A 25,720-nucleotide genomic window follows, 5' to 3' on the forward strand; every position below is an offset into this window, starting at 1 on the left:
TCTCTATCTCTGCTTCAGTGTTGCATACATATATTTTATCTTCTTGATAAATTGACACAATTAATATGTGATACAATTACTAAGATGACCTTCTGTGTCTCTTTAATAGTTTTTTTACTTAAAGTCTATTTTCATACAACCATGTTTCTACCACCTGGAATCTTTTTTTCTACTCACTTTCAGCCCATGTATTATCCTTATAATTAAGATAAGTCTCTTAAAGACAGAATGAAATGGAGCTCGTTTTTGTTTATCCAGGCAGGCACTCATGCCTTTTTATCAAATGCTTAATTCATTTGCACTGACAGTAAATAAATAAGGACTGACCAGCATCATGCTGTTCTCTGGCTGTGCAGACTCTCGGGCCTTTCTTCTCTCATTCACCTTTGCTGAGAGCTTCATGGAGTCCCTTTGGATGGAATGAGTTCTCATTCTCTTGCTTTCAAAGTCTTTTACTTGAGAAAATCTACATGTGGGGCTTTGGACTTAGAAAATTTCTTTCCACATTTCGGAAGTTTTCTGTCATTTCTTTTAGGTTTCTGTTCCTTTCATTTTTATGTTCTGAGATATTTTTAATATATCCATATTTTTCATTTTGGTTCACTTGGAGGTGTCCTGTTAAGTCTCCTAGGACTGAAAAACTTTCTTCTTTATTTTTTTCTTTTGTGTCTCTAATGGGAAAATTCAGATAACCTATCCTTGAGCTCACCGCTTCTTTCTCCTGCTTGATCACACTATTGCAAATTTCTGTGGATTTTTTTTTTGTATCATTCAGCAAACTTTATCATTTATGATTAGTAACCTTTTAATTCTCATTGTTAAGTTTCTGGTTTTTATTTGCATGTTTCTGATTCCACTTAGTTTTGTTTCATGTGTGCTTTTCTGTAACTTGCTGAGCACAAGCTACTTTGAATTCTGTTGCTGGGATGAAATAAAGAGCAAGCATGGAGATTGTGTCAATCAATTGGGATTGGCTTAGAGTGTGACTATCAGCATTTGCTTCACGCCAGCTTTTATTATAAGGCAGGTGTAATAGTTTGAATGTAATTGGGCCCCATAAGCTCATAGGCAGTGGCACTATTAGATGTGGCCCTGTTGAAGTAGTTGTGGCCTTGTTGGAGGAAGTGTGTCACTGTGGGGGCACACTTTGAGGTCTTCTATGCTCAAGCTATGCCTAATTCAGACTACTTCCTGTTGCCTGCAAGTTAAGATGTAATAACTCTCTTCCTGCTCCAGCACCGTGTTTGCCTGCATGCTACCATGTTCCACCATGATGACAATGAACTGAACCTCTGAAAATGTAGGTCACCCCAATTAAATGTTTTTCCTTTATAAGAGTTGCCATTGTAATGTTGTTTCTTCACAGCAATAGAAATCCTAAGACAGAAGTTGGTACCAAAAGTGGGGTATTGCAGGGATGGACCTGGCCATGCTTGTGTTTGAAGGAATATGCACCTTGGGACTGTGGATTAGAAAAGAAGTTGAATGCTTTAAGAGCCCCTTAATGGGCCATACTAGTAGGAGCATGGAAGACAGTGGCGTGGAGTATAATTGATGAACTGTGGGGTCCTAGTTTAAGATATTTCAGAGAAGAATTTTAGTATGTTGCCTAGAGATTGTTCTTGTGACATTTTGGTGAAGAATGTGGCTGCTTTTTGTCCTTGTGCAAAAAGTCTTCCTGAGACTAAAGTGAAGAGTTTTAGGTTAATTCCATTGGCAAAAGAAATCTCAAAATAGCCTAGTATTGAGTCTGTCATATGGTTTTTATCAGTCACTCTTATGAAGACTGATAATGAAAAAGTGCAAGCTAAGAAAGTAAAAATACAAAATGTATAATTTGAAGAGGAAAGGAGCACCAGGAAGTGGAATGGAGCTAAGCTCTGTGTTCAAAGAGAGAAACAGACTAAGAAATGAAATAAAGGAGTGTTGACCTCAGGACAAGATTCCACACAGCTAAGTTTTCAACTTGTGAAAAGGAATTAAAGAAAAGCTTAGAGCAGGGTGTTTGTGGTGCATGCCTTTATTCCCAGTACTAAGAAGGCAGAGGTTGACAGATCTCTCAATTTGAGTCCTGCCTGGTCTACAGATCAAGTTCCAGGACAGCCAAGCTTAGGCAGTGAAGGAAACCACTGAAAACAGAAAACTAGTAAAGAAGTAATTGAACAAGGGCAATATGTTTCAGCCCCAGCAAGCAGCAGAACTTGGCAGCTTCAGCCACATGGTTGTGGCTTTAGAATCAAGGACAGAAGAAAGTGGATATGGATTCTCCCTCCATGGCTAAGGAAAGCCGCTAAAGTGAGGCATGTGTTGGGGGTGCCATGAATGGAGGTCCAGAGAGGCCATTGTGTAAAGCAGTAAAGGAGAAGCCTGGATTGCCTTGAAGATCCCAAGATGTTGGAAATGCCAGAGTTGTGGGGTACCCACCTAGGAAAGCTGCTAAGGGAGTGGAACCAGTTCAAGAGAAAGAAGTGTGCTGCAGTCAACGAAGTTGAAAGGAGTTGGAGATCACAAGAGCACTTTTCACATCAGACATGGGGATGTAGTGATGGGAGTTTGCTCAGCTGGTTTTTGGTCTTGCTTTGGTCCAATATTTCCTTACTATGTTTCCTTCCCTATGTTTTAGAATGGTAATGTATATCCTGTGCCATTATATGTTGGAAGTATGTGATCTGGGTTTTTTGTTTGTTTGTTTGTTTATTTTTATAGGGGATTACAGTTAAGAGATGGCATGAATCTCAGAAGAGACTTTGAATTTTTAAACATTGCTGAGACAGTGATAGATTATGGAGACTTTTGAAGTTGGACTAAATGCATTTTGTATTATGACATTGTTACAAGCTTATAGGGGCTAGGGCATAGAATTTGGTAGTTTGAATGTAACTGGCCCCCATAAGCTCATAGGGAGTGGAACTATTAGGAGATATGGCCTTATTGAAGTAGGTGTGGCCTTGTTGAAGGAAGTGTGTCACTGTGGGGGCAGGCTTTGAGGTCTCCTATGCTCAAACTGCTCCTAGTTAGACCACTTCTTGTTGCTTGCAAGTTAAGATGTATTAGCTCCTGCTCCAGCACCATGTTTACCTGTACACCACCATGTCCCACCATGATAATGTAAGCCACTCCCCCCACCAATTAAATGTTTTCCTTTATAAGAATTGCTGTGATCATAGTGTCTCTTCACAGCAATAGAGACCCTAAGACACCAGTCATATTACTGGGATTAGCAGCAAGGCTGAGCACTGCCTTCAATCCTCCGTCCTCCATATTGTTCCACTGGAGTTTGATGGATGGGAAACTATACAGATAACATAAAATTGTCCTTCTTACCCTCTTCAATGCACCTTTTACTATTCTAAGGATATATCATGGTGCTTCACTCTTTTATTGGATTCCTCAGTATTTACAAAGGCATTTTGTGTTATGGCAGGTTGTTCAAATTGATTCTGTGAGAGAAGCACTGAAAAGACCTATTCTGCCTTCTTGTCGATGCCAACACTCTTTGTTCATTCAAAACTGCTCTTTGTGAAACTAAGTGGAAGATATTGCCAGAATATAGGTTATATCCTCACTTATTTTGTAGTTGTTTTGTTTTGTTTAAAAAAAAAAACTTAAAGTGAAATTCAACTATCTTTGCCTCTAGAATTTGCACTTTTCCTATCTTAGATGGCAAGACACATTTGTGCAGACAGACTGGATAAAGACTTGTCAGGTCTGAGGGGCAGGTTATTCTATAAGTTGTTTATAAACTTTGTTTTGTTGAAAATCTACACTTGGCTTTTCAAAGCCACAGGTAAGAGCCACTGATTTGGGCCTCTATTATTCCCAAAACAGGATTCATTTCTTTGTATAAATTGTTCCTTGCAATTTGAAGAAACTTATGTCTAAATGCACTCAAAATTCTTCTTTGAATACACAGGCTATTCATAACTGTATGAAAATAAACTATAATAATCCAACAACTGAAGTATAAATCCATAACACAACACATATTGTACATATAAACATAATGGTTATAATTATATTTTAAAACTAGTAATAAAATTTATATCTAATACAAAAATACTTTATCATAGAATAATCACTCTCTTGTTTAATGTCTGCAATCAGGTTTCAGAAATGATAAGGATTTGAAGAATTATTTTAAAAATCAGTTTACCATACCTACAACTGTTACATTTTATTTAAAATCTGATAGAAACTGATAACCAATATAATCAACAAGTGGACCAAAAAGAGAAGGCACCTGCAGCCTTGAAGTTTTAGGCAAATTGCAATCAATGAAAGAAAAGCTTATAAACAGAAACTTACCCCTCACAAACCAAAGAACTAAACTAATTAAGTGGTAACTCAGTATGCAAGTAATTTTGAAATTGTATCATGCATAAATCTGTTCCTTCTGGAAAAAAAAAATATGCTAACTCCTCAATTCTAGTCCCTGTGGATATGACTGTATTTGGAAGTACGATCATTTTGTGTGTGTGTCTTTACTTGTGTGTCTAGGATGTAAACCTTTGTCAGAACAGAGAAGATCCTTAGTCCAATATGACTGCTGACCTTTCAAGAACAGACACACAGGATATCACGTGCAACACTGGAGGAAGACAGCCAAGTGACGACACGGGGAAGGACTGGAGTGTAGTGCAGGTGCAACCTAAAGAATGCCCAGGACTGCCAGCAAAACCCAGTGCGGGGCGCCAGATCAACTTCGTATCAGACTTGTAGTTTATGCGAGTGTTAAGGATAGATTTCTATAGTTCTATTTCATTTGTGGCAACTTTAGTAAATGTGGATACCTATACAATAGTCCATCTTCCCACAAGATTCTGAAACCACAAAGGCCCCAAACTCTGTATATATGTGAAAAAAAAAAAAAAAGTACAGCTGTAGCACAACTTATAGCCGAGTCAGCTTCTCAACAAACAATGTGTAGGTAGCATAAACAGTATGAACGCTCTGAACAAATGGATGGTTTCCATCTAGAATGGGATAAAGAAAGATGGTGCAATGTTACATTATACTATTTAAAATGGCATGCTATTTAAAACATGCTTATTTCTGGAATACTTTCAGGTAACTGAAGTCATGCAAAGTAGCTATGGATAAATGGAGCCTTCTGCAATCGCAATTTAAATGCTCTAATTTATGAGAGAAAAATGAGTGAGCTCAAGTTTTTCATTTAGTTTATACTTTGTAATACACGAAAATGAAGTTGAGAAAAAATTTTACTACATCTAAATATGATAGTTGTGTTAAATTCCAGCAACTTATGTTGCTTTTTTTGTTTTCTCCCTTTTATTAAATATAGATTCTTTTCTTACTCAATATAATCTGAATAAAATTTCCCCTCCCTTTACTCCTCCCAGTTCCTCTCCACCTCTTTGATGATGATTTTATATCATTACTGTGGAGCAAAGAAACTTCAAAAGGAAACAGACATTGTAGTAGCTTAAAAGAAAATGGCCCCCAAAGGAAGTGGCACTATTAGGAGGTATGGCCTTGTTGAAGGACAAGTGTCACTGTGGAGGTGGGCTTTGAGGTCTCATATATGCTCAAGATACCTCTCAGTGTTTCAGACCACTTCCTGTTGCCTGTGAGTCAAGATGCAAGAACTCTCAGCTCCTTCTCTAGCACCATGTCTGCCTGTATCTGCTTTGCATCCCACCATAACAATAATGGAATAAACTCTGAACTGCAAGTGAGTTACGACAATTAAATGTTTTCCTTTACAAGAGTTGCTGTGGCTCTTCCCAGCAATAGAAATCCCAACTAATACAGAAGCCATCCGTGAATTATGTGAACAACAATATTTTTATATTTCAATATGAAATAAAGATTGAGACTCTTCTATTTAGTAGTTTGAGCTAAGCTTAACAGTGCTTTAGCATCTTATATGAAATAATTTTCAAACAAAAATTACTACTTTTTGTCAAAAGAAAATAGTTCAAATTGAAACTTGTAAGACTACTGCCAAGAAATTTCCTTTTAAAATTAAGTATATGCCTTAACTTTTCCCAGAAAAATCTATCATTATTTTAAAAGGCATGATTATGAAAGTGATTCAAAATTGCCATAAATACTAAGAGTAATTATTCAGTCTACTAAAATTTAATATTATAAAAACTGTTTTAATGTATAAGGATATAAACTTTCAAAATACCACCGGAAACATTCTGAAGATACTATTTCATAGGTTCTATAATATGTTTCTAAGACAACAACAAATTTTCTAAGTCAATGGTTCTCAACTTTCCTAATGCTGCAACCCTTCAATGCAGTTCCTCATGTTGTGGTGACCCCCAACCATAACATTATCACACTGCTACTTTGTCATTGTAATTTTTTGTTATGAATTGTAATGTAAACATCTGACATAAGACTGTCAAGGGGTCATGACCCACTGGTTGAGAACCATTATAATTTAGATGTACAATTTCCATCATTTGAAAATCTTTTCTATTTTCAGAAATATGTCAATTTGGTCAAAATTTTTGTGGTCATTGATCCACATCAAAAGTACACCCAACTTCACCCCTTAGACATGGCTCTCACAGCCCATCTGGGACTGCTTGTTTGCATGCTACTTCCTGAAATGATGGATTTCATATCTAGATCAGTTCCCAAGGAAGGCGCTCTCCCCACAGCCTCTCTTCCCTGTTGCTGGGCTAGCCACTGAGACTTTATCAGTGAGCAGTAAATCATTGCAGAAAGCAGGGCGTGTGTTAGAGCAGCACTATGCAATAAAAACTACTCAACTGAAACCAGAAGGCTTGGATGGAAGCCTGGCTCACAATGGGCGCCATAATGAGGTCAGGCAAACCACTTAATTGCTTCCAAAGACACAGAATTGCTCATGCATATAGTGAGAATGCTCTCCTTTGACCTTACACAGTAAGGCTAAGGGTTGACTGGCTAGTTTATGAAAATGTTTCTACTTCCTAGCTCTCTTAAATAATGGAGACACAATCACATAACCTGTGATTATAAGCAATCTGAGAAGACAGTCATTTACAGTTAGCCATATTTCAATGAGCTTATTTGTCTTACATTTAAAAAATGTAACTTTCTTAAACTATGGTTACTATAAACAAATACTGTGTGTAATATATAATAAACCAGAGCAGAGCAATAAACAAGAAAACGAACTTTTTATATATCAACATATTCCTCCATAAGTACCAGAAAAATAGACCTTAGTCATGATCAATGGAGCATTTAATTTGGACACTTGACAAGCTCTTAATCCTTATTTCAAACTCAAGTTTAATTATAACTGTAATTGGAGCATCAGTGAACTGCTTTAGGATCTCTAAAGATGAAAAAGCCTAACTACCACCACAAATAGTTCTAAGGTCTCCACGAGTTCAGTTTAATCACTGTGTGCCTTGAGGTACAATATGGGTATTTGAAGCTTTTGTTAAAAATATCCAAGAGAACCAAGGCAAAGTCAGATATGGAATAAATCTAATAATGTAATAACACAATAGTATGGGGCCTTTTGTGGGGTATGTTTGAAGTAAGTGAATAGTAAGGAAAGTTAAATTTACAACCTTTTTATAGGCATTTCATTTCCCCCTTTAAGTACTTCACTCAAACTTTGAAGCAATTTTACCAAAAATCACATATTTGTAAATCAACAAAGAAATAAAAAATAAAGCAAAGCAAGGTCTATCATGTATGATTCATTCCAAAGTCAATTTTGTAGCTTGTCAATTTAGAACCCTAAAGTCAAATCAAAGGATTAGTAATGACCAAAAATAACACGTAGTTTTATATACCAACTTTTCCAGAAAAGAATTTGATACTATGAGAACCCCTGGTTCATCTGCAGAAATCTTTGGAGACGTTCTCAGAAGAATGGTTTCAAATGTGAATACACAGTTACCATGGAAGCCAGTTTTATTGAGATGACATAGGGATAAGTTTTATAGTAAGTACCATAATAACAAAGTAATGAGTATAGATGACGTTTTGCGGTATCTTATCAATTACGGTGATAAAATATTTCTGTGTATTAGTAACCTCACAAGTACCGACTGATGATAATATTAGTGCCATTTGTTGCCAACATTTACAAGGAAAAAAATGCCGAACTGATCAGATGTTAGTGACCTCCCTCCCAGGTTTATGGATTCCTTCAGTTCTAGCTATGGGATCCTACATTAAGATATGCTCCATTAAGGGAATCGGAGAAAATAGGTATGTATAAACCTGGTAATACTTAGAGTTTAAGAATGTGTATTTTGGCCAGGCATAGTGCTACATGCCTTTAATTCCAATACTCAGGAGGCACAGGCAGTCACATCTCTGCACCTTTGAGGCCAGCCTATATAGAGTGCTTCAGGTCAGCCAGGACAACATTGTAAGACCTGTCTCAGAGAAATAAGTATATTTTGTAAGCTGAGGGTTTCTCTGGTTCTTGCACTTACATAGCATTTCCAAGGCCACAAACAAACAAATGTCACTTTAGAAAAAAAAGTATATCTATGGACAGGACAGTATAGTGCATCAGAGACAACACAAATGGGTCCTTAAAGGGTCAGAGGCTTTCCTTTACAACCTGGAAGGGACAAAAAGCAAGAGGAGAAGCCCTCCTGGACAGGGTGACAGAAGGAGGGCTTACAAGGAGCCTCAGAGAAAACCCTCAAAAAGAGAGAGAGAATTTAGGCACTGTTTTAATGCAAGGCCATTCTGATTTGTGAAGTCCCACAGTGGCACAAAGAGGAAATAATTTCAGCACAAAGAATGTTTTTCTAACTTCTTGAGCATGTGAGTAGTTCATTTCACAAGAGAAGTTTCTAAATTAAAAAGGCTTACATACTGACATAAATTTCCCAAAATTATTAAGCTCTAATTTTTCATGCATAAACAAAAATAACTCATCATGAGCTTTAAAGGGAAAATCGTTGTAAGGTAAATGGTACATATTATGAGATCATAGAGCTTCCAAATTCTACAAAATATTATTTATTGAAATTCAACTTACTTAAATAACCCTCCATGTAAAGAATATTTAGTTAAGTTCCATTATTATAGGTGTCTACTCAGACAAGAAATATAAAAAAAAAATTAAAAATCTTTTTTTTTCATTTAAGGATATAAAGGCTCAAAAGTGTGATGAATTTGTTAATTTAAAATAGTGAATATCATTGGGGAGTTTATCAAACTCAAGGATAATTTTCAATAAAAAAAAATACACTCTGGTTCAACTTTCACGTGAACAGGAATGATGTTCATTTGTGACAATCACTGTGAGGGACCAGACAAAGAAGGTGTCACTAAAAAAGTTGACTGAGTGGGGAGGCAGACAGTGGCGACCTCTGGAAGATGGAATCTCTTCTCTCTGCTGGTCCTAGAAGAGAAAAGAGACACCAATAAGCATCAACACACTGTCCGATTTTTTCCTCCCCACCCGAGATACACCACCCGTCTACGGGGGTTTCTCATCCTTACAGCCAACCTCACCTTCAGATATGGCGTTCAGTGCCAGAAGAAATGTCAAAAAATACCACCTTATCCTAACTTGAGGAGTGCTATCTTAAAAATAAAACCATTACAAATCGCATTTTTTTTCCACTTAATTGTAATCTATGCCAAACAGAATGGAAAACAGGCAGGCTCAACGTAATATCTTTCATCACCATGTTTTGGAAAACATGCTTCCAAAATCCACTGTATTGGCTACTTTTAATTATAAGGAGGCCATTAAATGCCTTCTCTCTGTGTGTGATATCAGAGTTCAAACCCAGGGCCTCCCACCAGACCAAAATACAAGTTACAAAATGAGAATCTCCCGAAGTGGATGGGTGATGCCTATGTGTTTTTGTGTATGAAGCACAACCAAATATTGGGATTCTGACTATTGTTTGTGACTCATTCGGTAGGCACTGGGCATGGAGCAAACGGGGCGATAGAGACACTGAGCTGATGAAAACATTAACCAACTTGTACCCTTACAAAAAAAAAAAGATTATCCTTACTAGAGGGAAGGGCTAAAAACTTGAAATTGCAGGATTAATACTTTAAATAGAACGTCGTTAGTAGATAACTCCTTTGATTCTGTAATACAAACAGAACCCTACATAATCTGTCCTTACTAGGGGCAGAGCAGACTGGCAATGTCAAGCGAAACAGCAAATTCCAACACAGCGACAGCGTACAACGTTAGAAATCCGACCCAGTATCATTTTCACATATCCTTCTACAGACCTACTCACTGTAAGCCATCTTCGAAGTAAAACCTACAGGAAATACTTTAAATTTCAGTGACTCAAGACTAAGACCCAAATGAGTATGATAAGGCGTTAAACTAACAACAGCATCCATAAGCACGGCACCATGGCTCACTTTCCTCCAAGGGTTATGCTGGACCTTGGGGACACAAAGTGAATACAGAGGGACAAGTGAGTCTCCAGCCAGAGTAGTGAAAGTACATCACTGGTATCCCTGGGAGTGGACAAAAGAGTTGTTCCGACCTCACTGGCTCTGGACAAGACATTACGAATTGTTGTTCCATAGGTTGGATTCTCCAACAGACCAGCGAAGATGAGGCAGGGTGGCGTGTTCCCGGGCACCACCGTGTCCTTTCATTGTCTTATCCAGCAGCCAAACCCAAAGAGATCAACGAAAGCAAAAAAGACTGCCAGCGTGAGGAAGGCTGGCAAGAGCCAGCCAGGGAAAGGCGGCGAGGCCAGCCTTACCATGCAGTGTTGTGAAACCACGAAGACGTTCAGAAGTGGGAAGGACTCGGTGACAAAGGCATACAGAAACTGAAACGCTCGTTCACTGTCTACACGACGCCTGGCCTTTGCTGGCACCGTAACAACCTGAACAAAGAAAGGCAGGGTCCAAGCGCAAGCCCACGCTCGCCGCCCTCGGTCCTGAGCGCCTTACCCCGCGGCTGCAGCAGGGCGCGGAGCCCCGGCCCCGGAGCTGGAGCCCCGGCCCCGCACGCGCAGGCTCTCCACGCCGAGGCAGCTCCGGCCTCCGCAGGCCCGGCCGCCCGCTCGCACGCGCGCTCCGCCCCACGCGTGGCCCCTTCCCGCAGCTCCTACCTCACGCCGCTGCTCCCGAAGCCCCGGCACGCCGGGACCCTCGCAGGCCCTCGGCCCAGGCCGCCCCGCAGCAGCAAGAAGCCTCGGGCCCGCGTCGCCATGCTTCGCCGCCCGCCTCCGAGGGTCCCGCCGCCGCCGCCAGCTCTGCCCGCCCGGCCTGCTGCACGCACGCCCGGGGCCCTCAGCAGGGTTCCGGGGCGCGCGGCGGGGCGGAGCCCGGAGGACGCGGAGGCGCCGCTGGTGGCCGCGGGGTGGCAGGCGACTCGGCTCCGACCCCTGCGCGGTCACCGCGGGAGCGCAGGGAGGGCCTCCGCCATTCGCTGCAGGCTCCAAGCCTTCCGGGTCCCCAAGGCCCTGCTCCCCGCCTGTGGTCTCCATGGTTACGCGCAACGCGGTGGAGCAGGAAAGTTGTTTCAGGTCTTTGCTTTTCCCTGCGAGTGCCCTTAGGATGCTTTGAGAAAGAAAAATCAAGGAGAGGAAGAAACAAAGATGACCTTAAAGGATTTCTACAACTGCGGTGTCCTTGACATTTCTAGAGGATCCATTGCATTCCCAGAGTTTCTGGTCCCTTTGAAGCAAAGTGAGTTTGTCATGAGAAAGCTAAAAGCCAGTTTAAAAACAACAACAAACAAACAAACAATAAAACAGTCCAGGTCAAACCAGCCACAAAGCTAACACGAAATATTTCACCCAAGGTCAAGCTGCATCTGTGAGGAGTATGATCTCTTTCAGAGCTGTTGTCTGCCTGCTGAGGAAAGTTGTAATCTTGTAATCGAAAACTCCCAGATGTTAGAGAGCTTGTTCTGTAAAAATCCTGTCAAAAACAATGGGGCATCATCGGGCTGATAAAAGTCAGTTAGACGCAAAGAAGCACCCAGAAGACATGGAAGAAAATCTTGACATTGAGACCTTAGATATAACAATCATACTATGTAAAAAAAAATTAAATTGTTGCCGTGAAAAAAAAAAATCTGTTAAGAGAATGAAAAGCCAAGGAGAAAACTGGGATGGGATAGGGTAGGGGTGTTTCCAAAATATTTATTGTGACCCTGCACGCCAAATATACAAAGACCATGACCATCCCCAACTTTAAACGGGTCCTGGGGATCTGAACCCAGGGCCTCATGCTTACACAGCAAACACTTGATTATTTACCCAGCCTTGTTTTGTACATTAGGTCTTTGATCCATTTTGAGTTTTTACAAAGAGCTAAGATAAGTGTGTGATGGGTTTATTCTTCAACATATGAATATCCAGTTTTCCAAGCATTGTTTGTTATAGATGTTGTCTTTTCCCCCCACATATTGTGAGCATTTTTTGTCAAGAATTAGATGACTGCCACTGTGTGGTCTCATTTCCGGACCTTCTGTTCTAGTCTGTTGATATATAATGTGTGTGTGTTCGCGCACCAGTACAATGCTGATTTGGGTACAATGACTAGATAGTAAAATCTGAAATCTGGCTATCTCTGGCATTACTTTTGTTTTTTTTTTTGTTGTTGCTTGTGTTTTTGTTTTTTGGGTTTTTTTGTTTGTTTGTTTGTTTTTGTTTTTGCTCAGCATTGTTTTAGCACTTCAGAGCAATTTATACTTCCACATGAAGTTTAAGTCTGTCTTTTCAGGTTCTGTAACAGTTACCCTTGGAACCTTGACAGGAACTGTATAAAATGGCCATTTTAATAAGGTTCATTTTTGTTACATGAGCATGGGATGTCCTTCTGCTTTCCCATGTCTCCTTCAGTTTCTTTTTCCTGAGTTCTATACTTTTGTTGTAGAGATCTTCCTTCTCTTCCATTAGGTTTATTCTAACGCATTTTCTTATGTTTAGGGCACTGCGGGTGGGATTGTTTTGCTTCTTTTTCAGCAGATATGTTATTGGTGTATTTTTAAAAGACTGCTGCCCAAGAAGCCAGGTCTAAACATATACACATACAAGCAACACCAAATGGATCCTGCAGGCTGTGTTTGTATATACATGTGTTCATTTGTGGTGTGTGTGTGTGTGTGTGTGTGTGTGTGTGTGTGTGTGTGTGTAATTATAACTAAAGAGGGGAAATGATGTAAATACAGAATTCAATTTAAAAATAAAAGGAAAAGTTTTTCTTACAAAAAGGAAAATTTATTTCTGTGTCCCACTGGTTTGCATGAAAGCATTGAGTTCTAAGTCTCTTAGTGGAGACTGTTAGTCTTCTAAGTATGGAACACATAATCTGCACACAGGACAGTTTGACTTCTTCCTTCCCTGTGTTTATGCTTTTTATTTTCTCCCTTTTGCATTATTGTTCTAAACATTCAGATATTATATTGAATAAGAATAAGAGTGAAAATCCTCATTTTTTTCAGTCTTGTTCAGTTTATTCCTGTTCAAAATGCTGTTTACAATATTGCTGTATGGATAGACTTTATTCCACTGAGGTATTATCTTTCTATAACCATTTTCTTTAGGGTTGTCATCAGGAAGGGATGATAAATTTTGTCACATGCCCTTTCTGTCCCTATTAATATGTTCCTGTGACCTTTGTCCTTCATTCTGTTTATGTGCTGCATTACTCTGCTGATCTGAACATGTCAAATCATCCTTTTATCCCTGGAATGGCACCAACTTGATCACGATACATACTTTGTTTCTTGTTTTTGCTTGTTTTTGAGAGTGAGCAACTGAATTCTGTTTGCAAGTGTTCTGTTTAGAATCTTTGTGTTTGTTCATCAAAATAATGATCTATAGTTTACTATTTGATGGTGTCTTTAATGTCAATGCAATTCTGACTTTCTTGTCCCCAAGATGTCTTGTTAATATGACAATACATTCCAACTTTTAAAATTCCTACAGTCTTTACAAGTTCAAACACTTTAAAAGTTCAAGGCCTCCCTAAAATATCCAAAGCCTCTCTAAAATTCCAAAGTTTCTTTAGAAGTTCAAAGTCTCTCATCTCCAGGCTCCTGTAAAATAAAAAATAGTAAGTTATAAAAAGAAGAGACAAGGTTGCGATCAGATCAAACCAAAACCAAAGTCCAACAGTGAAGAATGTGCCCAACATCTGGGATTCTTTTATGGTCTTCTGGGCTCCAAAGGGCTTAGGCAGTGGTGTTTCTCTGACTCCGCCATTCACAGCACCATGTAACTTCTCATAGCTTCAAGATGGCTCCATGTCACAACTACTGCTGTTCTTAGTGGTCATCCTATGGTACTGACATCTCCAAAATGCTGGTACCTCTGCTTCAACTGGGCTCAGTCCATGGTGAAATCTAGGTCCCTGAATTGGGTAGCTAAGTGAATAATGTATAAAGCCAAGTGGAAAAAGAGGGAACAATGGGTTTTGCATGATAAGATCTAAGTAAATAGCCATGGTTACTTTATCAATGGCAATAAGAAGAAAACAGGACAAAGAGGCATTGGCTCAGATTAAGACCATAGTGTTGTTTGTTGTTTTTACTCTTTTGGGGTGATCTGCCACCCAGCTCCCAAATAAATTACACGTGGAGGATTGTTCTTAGTTATAAACACCTAGCCTTTTCTGTCTTAGTTTCTAGCCAGCTTTCCTTAACTTAAATTATTCCATCTATCTTTTGCCTCTGGGCTTTTCCCAATCTCTTGCTTCTGTAAATCTTACTCTTACTCCATGGCTTGCTGGTTGTGCAGCTGGGTGGCTGGCCCCTGGAGTTCTCCTCTTTCTCTGGCTGCTAAATCTTTTCACTCCTCCATCTTTTTATTTTTAAATCTTCCCAGATTTCTCCCTCTATATATTCTCTCTGCCTACCAGCCCTGCCTAGCCTTTCTCCTGTCTTGCTATTGGTCATTCGGTTCTGTATTAGACCATCAAGTGTTTTGAATATAACTCTTTTGTTTGGTTGGTTTTTTTTTGTTTGTTTGTTTTTTTGGTTTTTTTTGAGCTGAGGATCAAACCCAGGGCCTTGTGCTTGCTAGGCGAGTGCTCTATCAGTGAGCTAAATCCCCAACCCAACCATCAGGTGTTTTAACAGACACAGTAACACAGCTTCGCAGAGTTAAACAAATGCAACATAAACAAAAGTAACACACCTTAAAATAATAGTCTACTATACCATAGTACTTGATGTTCCTCTGAGGAGGCTGAAAGAGCTGACAAGGAGCCTTCATGACTTCTTTGTCTCCTGCAGCAAAGGGTGATGTGGAGAAGACACGTCTCTTACCTAGGCATGGACTGAGGCTATGCATCATGAGGGTGGAGTTGAGTACTGCTTTTCTGAGGTGGAAATAATGGATGGAAATGTAGATAACAGTCCTGGCACTGTGCCTTGGCTCTGACATCTAGCAGGTTTTATAACCTTTAGCAAGTCAATGCCTTTCACTTTGTACATTTCCCTTCATTAACAAATCATAGTAAATATGACGTAGCGGTTGTCATGACACTTAAAAGCAAAATATTTGTAGCGCTCAAGAAACGCTCTTGAGGGGATGGTTTGTAAACAAAGAGTTGAAGAGTAAGCAGAACACAGATCAAGGATGTGCAGTTAGAGTGTCCGCCTGGCCCAGTCAGGACAGACCTCTCTCACCCGCCTGGCCCACAGTCAGGACAAACCTCTCACCAGCCTGACCCACAGTCAGGACAGACCTCTCACCCGCCTGGCCCAGTCAGGACAGACCTCTCACCCGCCTGGCCCAGTCAGGACAAACCTCTCTCACCCGCCAGGCCCATAGACGCTCAGAACCAAGTAAACACACAGAAACTTACATTGTTTACAAACTGTATGGCCATGGCAGGCTCTTGTTATCTACCTCTTCTATCTTAAATTAACCCATTTCTGTTAGTCTATACTTTGACACATGGCCCATGGCTTACCAGTGTCTTTACATGTTGCTTCTCATGGCAGCGGCTGGCAGTGTCTCTCCCCAGCCTTCTACTTCCCAGAATTCTCTACTCTCTTGTCCCACCTATACTTCCTGCCTGGCCACTGGCCAATCAGCATTTTATTTATACAGAGCCATATCCACAGCACTTCCCCTTTTCTTTTTTTTTTTTTAAAGGAAGGTTTTAACTTTTACATAATAAAATTACGTATAACAAAACAATTATCAAGCAAGAATTATAGTTATAATGTCTAGTCTATTTGTTTTGGCAAAATTAAACAAAATATTTTATCTATCCTATATTTGTGAGTCTAAGGTTTTTATATATAATTTATCTTTTATCAGAACTGAGGAAATTATAACTATCTAGTCTTCAACCACATCAAAGACCTCAGAAGGATATATTATTACCTGAGAAATGGGAGAAGGATGCAAGTAACTTTTGGGAGTCTTGCAGGGTAGACAGAGACAGCTGGCAGCCTGGACAGTCACCTAATGTTCCTTTGTAATGTTGGGGCATTTGTCTTCAGCCCACAGGGCTTGAGTCTCTTGGTCACTTCTCTCAGTGTCCTGTAGAATTTCTGGCAGTTTACTCTGCGAAGCAGGTACCTGAAGGACCATTTTGTCAAGCAAAGTTTAGTGGTCACCTTTCTATGGGTCCTGCATGTCCAGTCGATCAAGCAGTCCAGGCAAGAACAGTTTCTTGCCCAAATGGCTATTTTTGTCAAGGTGAAGATAAGATATGAAGTGTCTTCAATGCCCATCCTCCTCTCTGAAGTAAATCAGTGCTGCCAGGAGCAGACATGTCTCACTGTCCAGAAAGTCTAAATTTTAAAAATATTTTAAATGCCATATTCTATAGGTCTTTGAAGTATTTGAAGATTACCTATTTATCTGAAATATCTCTATGTATACCTAGAAGACTTAACTAACATGGCTACGAGTATGATTATCATAGATGAGTAATTATTAATCTATTTTTAATTACCATTATAATTTTAAATGAGCTGTATAAACATAATACCTTAAACAAGAGGAGGTACAGTTTACTGCCAGCTCTGGGTCTGGAGCCATGTGTACCATCAACTATCAGAAGCAGTTCTATCAAAGCAGTGCATAGCCCAGAAACCTTTTTTTTTTTTTTTTTTTTTTATTAATCTAGCAAAGACTAAATCCACTATGTAGCAGAGTAAATTGTGACTTGTAGACGCTTCATTTCTGCCACACTGTAGGTCAGATGCACACACCAGGAACCCGCCTGCTGTGGATATCGCTCTGTGTAAATAAAGATCTGATTGGCCAGTGGCCAGGCAGGAAGTATAGGCGGGACAAGAGAGAAGAGAATTCTGGGAAGTAGAAGGCTGGGGAGAGACACCGCCAGCCGCCGCCATGAGAAGCAACATGTAAAGACACTGGTAAGCCACACGCCATGTGGCAAAGTATAGATTAACAGAAATGGGTTAATTTAAGATAGAAAAGGTAGATAACAAGCAGCCTGCCACGGCCATGCAGTTTATAAGCTATATAAGTTTCTGTGTGCTTTCTTGGTTGGGTCTGAGCGACTGTGGGACTGGCGGGTAAGAGAGATTTGTCCTGACTGTGGGCCAGGCAGGAAAACTCTAACTACACCCGCCATAGTAGCTCAAACCAGCAGGCTGCCGTAACTTGAGAGAGACAACTAGGAAGCTGTTTTTAGCTCCATTTTAGAATCTTTTTTCTTAGATTTTAGATGGAAACTCTTGACCCACGTTGGGTGCCATTTGTAGTTAGAGTTTTCCTGCCTAGCCCACAGTCAGGACAAATCTCTCTCACCCGCCAAGCCCATAGATGCTTGGACCCAACCAAGTAAACACACAGAAACTTATATTGCTTACAAACTGTATAGCCATGGCAGGCTTCTTGTTATCTACTTCTTCTATCTTAAATTAACCCATTTCTGTTAGTCTATACTTTGCCACATGGCTTGTGGCTTACCGGTGTCTTTACATGTTGTTTCTCCTGGCAGCGGCTGGCAATGTCTCTCCCCAGCCTTCCACCTCCCAGAATTCTCTTCTCTCTTGTCCCGCCTATACTTCCTGCCTGGCCACTGGCCAAACAGCATTTTATTTCTACAGAGCGATATCCACAGCAAGGATGAGATGAGAGATGTTTCTGATCCAAAACAGCGAAGAGTTATTTCACAGGACCAAAATAGGGCTTTCTTTAGCTAGAGCATAGTATGCTGTAGATAAGAGACCAGAAAACATAAATTATAAGCAGTTAGTACCTTCCTTAAGGTCATCTAGTCATCAAGCAGTCTATGAGCTGATTATGTTTGATTCACCATTGAACTGATTCTATGCAGCCTGTCTGCAGCATCCTACCAACAGGAAGCCATTACCAAATGGAACAGCGGGTACAGTGTTTGTCACTGGTTTGGGGAATCATATAGAAAACAGTCTCTGAAAAAAAATCTAGAGAAAATGTTCGATCGGGAGTGAGACTACACAACTGAGGAAGACAAATTAATTCAGTCAAATTAGTGGGTAAATTGTTAACGGTTGTTTTTAGTAGATTTCTCCATTGATAGAGAAATCATTTCAAAACACAGATTGTGATTAACACAAAACAAATTGTTATGAACACTTCTCTATTGTAAGCTTGTTTACTACTCATTAGTTTGAACTATGCTTAAAAATCCAAGCCAGTTGCAATTGCCTTACAAAGGAACTCCAGAATCCTGATCAATTCAGTTAGCTCTCAACTAACTCTCTACCCCCATGGGGTTGAACAACCCTTTCACAGGGGTTGCCAAGACCATTGAAAAACACAGATACTTATATTATGATTCATAATGTAGCAGAATTACAGTTATGAAGTAGCAACAAAAGTTCTATGGTTGGGGTCACCACAACATGAAGAACCATATTAAAGGGTCACAGCATTAAGAAGGTTGAGAACCACTGTAGCACGAATCTTAAAGGGTCTTATTAATAAAAATCAAACCTGAAGCCAGGTATTGGGGTGAACGCTGGAAGATCAGAGAAGCAGAACAAGCCACAGCTTCCTCAGCTCACCAGTTCCTCAGCTGATTCTGTTTCCTCAGACTGGAAGCTTCTGAGTCCTCCTTCAAATGGATCTCTGCTAAACTGCTGCTAAAAGCCTAAAAGCTTAACAGGGTCTAGTTCCTGGTCCTCATGTCTTATATACCTTTCTGCTTCCTGCCATCACTTTCTGGGATTAAAGGTGTGAATCACCATGCCTGGCTATTTCCAGTATGGCATTGAACTCACAGAGATCTGGATGGAGCTCTGCCTCCCAAGTGATAGGATTAAAGGCCTGTATGCCACCATTTTCTGGCCTCTATATCTAATGGCTGTTCAGGTTCTCTGACCCCAGAAAAGTTTATTAGGGTATACAATATTTTGGAGAATATAATATCACCACAAACCACTGGTCTAGAGATTAACAGAACTATGCCCATTTCTCTTGCCTAGAACACTGACCCACAGGAGATTGAATTTATTTCTGATAAATTGCATTCTGTGCTCTGATGGTTTACTGGGTGAGACACATGGTGTGTGTGTCTAAGAGTTTCTGTTGCTGCAATGAAACATCACAAATAAAAATCAAGTTGGGGAGGAAAGGGTTTATTTGGATTATATTTCCATGTTGCTGTTCATTACCAAAGGAAGTCAGGAACAGGAACTCAAACAGGACTGGATCCTGGAGGCCAGAGCTGATGTAGAGCCATGGAGGAGCGCTGCTGCTTACTGGCTTGTTTCTCCTGGCTTGCTCAGTCCACTCTGTAATAGATGATTAATAATAATAATAATAGCAATAAATGACAATGAGAACAATGCAGTTTGATATTAATTCATAATCTGAAAGAAAACAATACACTAAAGGCAAATAGTTTTCTAAGTTCATGAAGGTTAAAAAACACAACGATATACTTACCGGCAAAATGTGTAAGAGGCTTGTTGGGAGGCAGACAGCAGTACTTGTCACCTCCATTCAAATACTCACTGGAATGTCTCACCAGTACAGTGAAGACAGGAAAAGGTACAAATGACAGTCAATGAAGAAATGAAACTGCCATTGGCAACATATGCTAAAAATTTCTATTAAGAAAATTAAAAGGGGCATACAGATACATCATTAGAGTACTGATGAATATAAAAAATTCCAATTCAAACATCAGAAAATGCTATCTGAAAGATACTGTTTACAGCATCCAAATAAAAGCCACAAAAGTTTCTAGGCACAAATTTGAAAGGAAATATGCAAGAAGAAAAACTTTTAAATGTTATTTAAAGAATTTGAAGATCTTAATTCACAGGCTGTACTCAGATTATAAAATGATTTACTATTTTAAAGATTCACCAACTATTTCTCCTCAAACTAAGCTATAAATTAAATATGATCTAATTCTAAATTATCATATCCAAAATTTCCATAACGATGTAAAACGATACTCACCTATCCTTGTTACAAACTGCATTTGTAATAAGGAAAAAATAAGCAGAGACCACTAACTGCCATTATTCTGTCACATGGCCAACAGTCTGACAAGGTTCAGTCAGACAATGGCCAGCAGGTGGCAGACCAGGAACGTCCATGAATTGCCTTTGGGCCAAATACATCACAACCATTTTGAAAGCAGTTTTTGATGCAACTTGCTGTACTTGGAGATAAGTTAATAATCAGTACCTCATAGCTAATAATTCCATTTCTATATCTATATCTATACGTAGTCTTGGGTACCTATAATATACCTAGCTGGAAACCAGTACTAAGATTATTAATTGTATACTATTTATAATAGGAAAACCAAAAGCAACTCACAGTTCTAGCATTCAAATAAATGCTAATATAAATTTCTACAAAATGAGTTGGCCTTGCATGAAGTGCATATACATGTTGCTGAATGTTGGGTAGAATCTTGTCTATAAAGCCTCATTATCTCATTTATCTAAAGTTCAACTTAAAACTGGAGAAGTGTTTGAAAATCCAATGATAGGTTTAATTTAGAGGCCTGTGTGAGACAGCTGAATTCAAGAGAGCTGAGGTTGAGGAAGTGTGACAGACAGGGGAAGAGAGGGCCAAGCCTAGGGGGTACAGAGTGGAGTGGGAATCCTGGTAAAGCTCTGTAACTTGGTGCTGGGAATGTGTATGGTTGTGCATTTTGTTACTATTCCTGGAACTGTATATATGTATTATGAATATATGAATATGACATGCATGTGTATACATAAATGTTTTATAGAATCTTTAGTATTATAAATTTAAAAGCAGATTTTCCTGTGATCTGCAGTTTATACATTTTTTTGCATCCATAATATTATGCAACCTCAGAGTTTGTAAATGGGACAGTGAGATGGCTCAGCAGTTAAAGGAGCTTCCAGACAGTCTGATGACCTGATTTTGATCCCAGGAATCCACATAGTAGGAGAGAACTGACTCCTGAAAGCTGTCCACTGCTGTGGGATATCTTTCTGTATGCTGTGAATGTGTGTTGCTATGATTGGTAAATAAAGAATCTGCTCTGGCCTATGGTGGGTCAGGTTATAGCCAGGCAGGAAATCTAAGAGAGAGACAGGAAGAGGAAACGCAGAGGTGAGGAAGATGCCAAATGGCCATCCAAGGAACAACATGTAATGGGATGCAGGTAAGGCCATGGAACATGTGGCGATACATAGATAAATAGTTATGGGTTGAGTTAAGCTATAAGAGCTAGCTAGCAAGAAGCTTGCCATAGGCCATATAGTTTGTAAATAATATTAAGGCTCTGAGTGGTTATTTTATAAGTGGCTGTGGGACTATGGGGTCAGGTGGGACCAGAGAAAACTACAAGCTACAGGCCACTGAGCTCCACATGAACTCCATAGCATGAGCATGCCCCCACACAGAAACATACACAGAAATAAATGAGTATGAAAATATAAGTAAATAAAATAACAAAAAATAAATCTGGAAAAACATGCTGCATCTTTTAAATATTCTCTATTCATGTGCATGACAAATTTAGAAACAATCTATAAAATTATCCACATAACACTATTGCTTTCTGTATGCATGTGCTTATTAAATGTAATTGTTAATCTTCATTATCAACTCGATGGAATTAGAATCACCATGGAAACATACCTCCTGCTATATCTATGACAGTGTTTTACAGAAAGGCTTGACCAAGCAGAGAAACCCACCCCCAGCGTGGGCAGCAACATTCCATGGGAGCAATATATGAAAAGGGGTTGGGGAAGGAGAAGGTGAGTGGACTAACGGCATTAACCACTCTGTGATGTCTGACTGTGGATAAAGTATGAGCAGCTGCCCCAAGCTCCTGCTGCCATGACATGGCCAGCTTGAACTGAAGGGCAGAATAAACTGCCACTTGCTTTCTTCAGGTATGTTGTCACACAAATAAGAAGCTAATGTGTGCATCATGGATGTTCATTCACCTCAAATTAAACCTGTGCTTCTTAACTCACACCTTGCTAATGTTCCCCTACCAGACACTTTCTCACTCTTCCTTAGCCTGCTCTATTCCTGTTCAGGTGAAGTTTGCAAGCACTCCTGTTCAGAAAACACCGCCGGAAGTCTTTGTGTTAGCCTGGTGTTTCCTAGTCTTTTGTTTCTTTTCAGCTATGGTAAGAACTTTCGAGTGTCAACAGAACATTTTCAATAAACTTGGGAGAAAAAACCCCAGATGCTTCAATATACTGGCACTGCAACTCACTCTTCCAAGTGTCAGCTGTATGAGACGCGTCTAAAAAACTGAGTGAAGCTAATGACACTCACATTGTCTAACACTAGTGAATGTTTAAAATCAGCGTAACAGGTCCCAGTGTTGAACTAATAACTCAACGCTGAGAGAAATAATCATGGAGAATTGGCAGAAGTGCAATTATTTGCTAATACAATAATCAGTATGCCTTGAGTGAGAGACAACTACAAAATACTGTAGGGCATACCTGAGATTTTTAATATCACCAAGAAAACAACCTATGTAAGTATAAAACAACTGCTCTGGCAGAGGCAGGTGGATCTCTGAGAGTTCAAGGCCAGCAGGATCTACACAGCAAATTCCAGACAGGCCTACATAGAGAAGCAAACAGCAGAAGCAAAGCTGCTTCTTCAGTCCAGCAAAACTTTATAAATATGATAATTAGACATGAGATCTCAGTTGAATATAATAATTCCATTTACTAAACAGTGTAGATTGAACTGTAGGGATATTACCACCACCACGCCTAGTAAGAGAGGAACTGATCTTTGCAGTCAGAATTTCTGAGTAACTAGAATTTTTTTCACTCTTACATGGATTTTGGTACTTGATAACTAGCCTGAATGTTCTCCATTATTATCCCCAGTTTTGTAATCTCAGGCTTTCGGGGACTGAGGTAGGAGGTTCAAGAGTTAGGACCAGCCTGGATCTCCAAAGAGGGTCTCAAAGCAAAAGAAACTTCAAGAACACATCAGAACAATTATCCACCATGATCAAGTAGGCTTCATCCCAGGAATGCAAGGGTGGTTCAACATACGAAAGTGTGTCAATGTAATGCACCATATAAACAAACTCAAGGAAAAAAAACACATTATCATCTCACTAGATGCAGAAAAGGCCTTTGACAAAATCCAACACCCCTTCATGATAAAGGTCTTGGAGCGATCAGGAATACAGGGAACATACCTAAACATAATAAAGGCAATCTACAGCAAGCCAACAGCCAACATCAAATTAAATGGAGAGAAACTCAAAGCAATACCACTAAAATGAGGAACAAGGCAAGGCTGTCCCCTCTCCCCATCCTTATTCAATATAGTACTTGAAATTCTATCCAGAGCTATAAGACAGCATAAAGAGATTAAGGGGATACAAATTGGAAAGGAAGACATCAAGCTCTCCCTATTTGCAGATGACATGATAGTATACATGAGTGACCCCAAAAATTCAACCAAGGAACTGATACAGCTAATAAAAACCTTCAGCAACATTGCAGGATACAAGATCAACTCAAAAAAAATCAGTAGCCCTTCTATTTACAGTACACAAACAGGCTGAGAAGGAAATCAGAGATACATCACCCTTTACAATAGCCACAAATGCTATAAAATACCTTGGGGTTACTCTAACTAAGCATGTGAAGGACCTATATCACAAGAACTTTAAGTCCCTGAAAAAAGAAATTGAAGAAGATGTCAGAAAATGGAAAGATCTCCCATGCTCATGGATAGGCAGGATTAACATAGTAAAAATGGCGATCTTACCAAAAGCAATCTACAGATTCAACGCAATTCCCATCAAATTATCAACACAATTCTTCACAGATCTGGAAAGAATAATATTCAACTTCATATGGAAAAACAAAACACCCAGGATAGCCAAAAGAATCCTGTACAATAAAGCAACCTCTGGAGGCATCACAATCCCTGACCTCAAGCTCTATTATAGAGCTACTGTAATAAAAAACAGCTTGGTACTGGCATAAAAACTGACATGTGGACCAATGGAATCGAATTGAAGACCCTGACATTAACCCGCACACCTATGAACATATAATTTTTGACAAAGAAGCCAAAAATGTACAATGGAAAAAAGAAAGCATCTTCAACAAATGGTGCTGGCATAACTGGATGTCAATGTGTAGAAGGCTGCAAATAGATCCATATCTGTCACTGTGCACAAAACTTAAATCCAAGTGGATCAAAGACCTCAACATAAATCCAGCTACTCTGAACCTGATAGCAGAGAAAGTAGGAAGTACTCTTGAACGCATTGGCACCAGAGATCACTTTCTAAATATAACACCAGTAGCACAGACACTGAGAGAAACCATCAATCAATGGGACCTTTTGAAACTGAGAAGCTTTTGTAGAGCAAAGGACACGGTCAACAAGACAAAGCGACAGCCTACAGAATGGGAAAAGGTCTTCACCAACCCCACATCTGACAGAGGGATGATATCCAGAATATATAAAGAACTCAAGAAATTAGACATCAAAATGCCCAACAGTCCAATTAAGAAATGGGCTCTAGAACTAAACAGAGAATTCTCCATAGAGGAAGTTCAAATGGCTGAAAGACATTTAAGGAATTGCTCAACATCCCTAATTATCCGGGAAATGCAAATAAAAACGACTCTGAGATACCACCTTACACCTGTCAGAATGGCTAAGATCAAAAACACTGAAGACAGCTTATGCTGGAGAGGATGTAGAACAAGGGGAACTCTCCTCCACTGCTGGTGGGAATGCAAGCTTGTACAGCCACTTTGGAAATCAATATGGTGCTTCCTTAGAAAACTGGGAATCCATCTTCCCCAACACCCAGCTATAGCACTCTTGGGCATATACCCAAGGTATGCTCAATCATACCACAAGGGCATTTGCTCAGCTATGTTTGTATCTGCATTGTTTGTAATAGCCAGAACCTGGAAACAACCTAGATGCCCTTCAACTGAAGAATGGATAAAGAAAATATGGTACATATACACAATGGAGTACTACTCAGCAGAGAAAAACAATGATATCATGAGGTTTGCAGGCAAATGGATGGATCTAGAAAAAATCATCCTGAGTGAGGTAACCCAGACTCAGAAGGACAAACACAGTATGTACTCACTCATAGGAGGATACTAGATGTAAAACAAAGATGACTAGACTGCTACACAACTCCAGGGAAGCTACCTAGAAAACGGGACCCTAGGAAAGACCCAAGGATCACCCAATGACAGAGAAATGGATGAGATCTACATGAACAACCTGGATGACAGTGGGAGTAATGAAGGGCAAGATTTGAGGGAAAGAAAGCTTAGGGGAGCAGGAGATCCCAGCTGGATCAAGAAGAGAAAGGGAGAATG

At 39.7% G+C, this 25,720-nt stretch overlaps 1 protein-coding gene across 5 annotated transcripts in view; it reads right to left on the bottom strand.

Annotated features, from left to right (window-relative positions):
* Mthfd2l (methylenetetrahydrofolate dehydrogenase (NADP+ dependent) 2 like) overlaps positions 1–11,193 on the bottom strand; it is a 109,115-nt gene extending 97,922 nt beyond the window's left edge. For 2 of the 5 annotated variants that reach the window (XM_036201376.1, XM_036201377.1), the window contains exon 1: positions 11,049–11,193. In XM_036201376.1, coding sequence (XP_036057269.1) covers positions 11,049–11,149 — 101 coding nt within the window. In that variant the 5' untranslated portion in view covers positions 11,150–11,193. The other 3 variants (XM_036201381.1, XM_036201379.1, XM_036201380.1) reach the window with 3 other exon arrangements.
* Between the last annotated feature and the right edge of the window lie 14,527 nt (positions 11,194–25,720).

The sequence above is a fragment of the Onychomys torridus genome, chromosome 10, assembly GCF_903995425.1.
Source record: "Onychomys torridus chromosome 10, mOncTor1.1, whole genome shotgun sequence".
Taxonomy (NCBI): Eukaryota; Metazoa; Chordata; class Mammalia; order Rodentia; family Cricetidae; genus Onychomys; species Onychomys torridus.